Consider the following 1,331-nt stretch of genomic DNA (forward strand, 5'->3'; position numbering starts at 1 on the left):
TATATATATGTATTGTCTTATTGTATCGTTATATTGGATTACAGAGTGTTTTGACTTGTCCTATGTCATGTATAATGATCCATGGATGTGAAGTGAATAAATAAATAAATAAATAAACCTTTTCGCCGAGGCGCATATCCCAAACAACGATATCTTCACAGGCACCTACTCCAACAAATCTGCCTTCTTGACCTTCCAGAGTGAGAAATACAACATTGCAACCTGAACTTGCAATAATATTGAAGTTTCCTGAAGGAATATATCGGAGATATTGTTTTGTTAGGCCCATGTTGATATCAAATTCATAAAATCTGGAACAAAATCAAAACAGATTCTTCGATGAGGCGTAGTTCCTCAGATCTGCGTGAATAACCTAAAAAATAGAACCACACACATTTCACACACACACAATAATATCCATCACCATTTTGCCCACTGGTACTTTAGACTTACCAGTTATATTAATCTTTAAATGTAAAGTCAGAATGTATTTTCTTTTTTAGAATGTTAATCAAGATTTCAAGAGCTTCAAGACTGACCATGTGAATTACTTGAAACTATAAGTGCCATCTTTAAAGATTTAAAGATTGGCAACATTTGAATCCACGTTGGCTGAACTGAAGGTCGTCTTTTTTCGCTATCTGTTGGGAATAGACTTCAACTTATATATATATATATAAACGTTTACTTTCGTGCAATATGCAACAAGGAAGTAAACGTTTAAGGTAAAGTTTATGCTATGTTTAAGTAATTAAGCACTACACCTTTAAGACCTTGAAGACGTACGGGGTAATGGATGTATAGGTCCACATTTTCTTGACTGCGGCACTAGGTGGGGGTAATGTAGTTAACATTCGTAATTTATTCATGCAAGTAATTCGAATGTTTGGCGGGGCTTTTGATGTGTGTTAATGATAGTTCAAGTTTTTTGTTTAAACCCAGACAGTGAGATGAGATAAAAAATATCGAGAAGGGTCCAAAAGCTTATGTATAAACATTAGATCCTAGTCTAAAGTAACTTTAATTTGCTCTTCAAATTTCTTTCTGATATTACTGGCATGTTTGGTACAGTAAGGGCAGCAGCCAGCATATTATTTGAGTAGTGTGCCATTAGTCATTCATATTGTTTGGCAAAACGTTTGAATTTATCGGCGTAATCGCGTGATATGACAATACACGAACTGCTTTTTATTGGTTATTGGCTGTGGAGCACAGAAAAATCACTTGCCCCTACCAGGAATTGAACCCTTACCATTCAGCCCATAGCCCATTGTTATACTGAATTAAATCTAAATGTTCATCATTATATTCACAAACGCCCACAATTAAAC

The 1,331-nt window shown here is 34.9% G+C and overlaps 1 protein-coding gene across 1 annotated transcript in view; it reads right to left on the reverse strand.

The window, feature by feature from the left end:
- Positions 1–599, reverse strand: part of LOC111864989 (WD repeat-containing protein 3) — a 25,410-nt gene extending 24,811 nt beyond the window's left edge. Inside the window, exons 1-2 of the mRNA XM_023852654.2 lie at positions 454–599; positions 119–311 (exon numbers count right to left, since the gene is read on the reverse strand). Of these exons, the coding sequence (XP_023708422.1) occupies positions 119–289 (171 nt within the window). The 5' untranslated portion in view covers positions 290–311; positions 454–599. The remainder of the gene's footprint in view (positions 1–118; positions 312–453) is intronic.
- Positions 600–1,331: the final 732 nt, after the last annotated feature.

Source organism: Cryptotermes secundus, unplaced genomic scaffold (assembly GCF_002891405.2).
Source record: "Cryptotermes secundus unplaced genomic scaffold, Csec_1.0 scaffold209, whole genome shotgun sequence".
Taxonomy (NCBI): Eukaryota; Metazoa; Arthropoda; class Insecta; order Blattodea; family Kalotermitidae; genus Cryptotermes; species Cryptotermes secundus.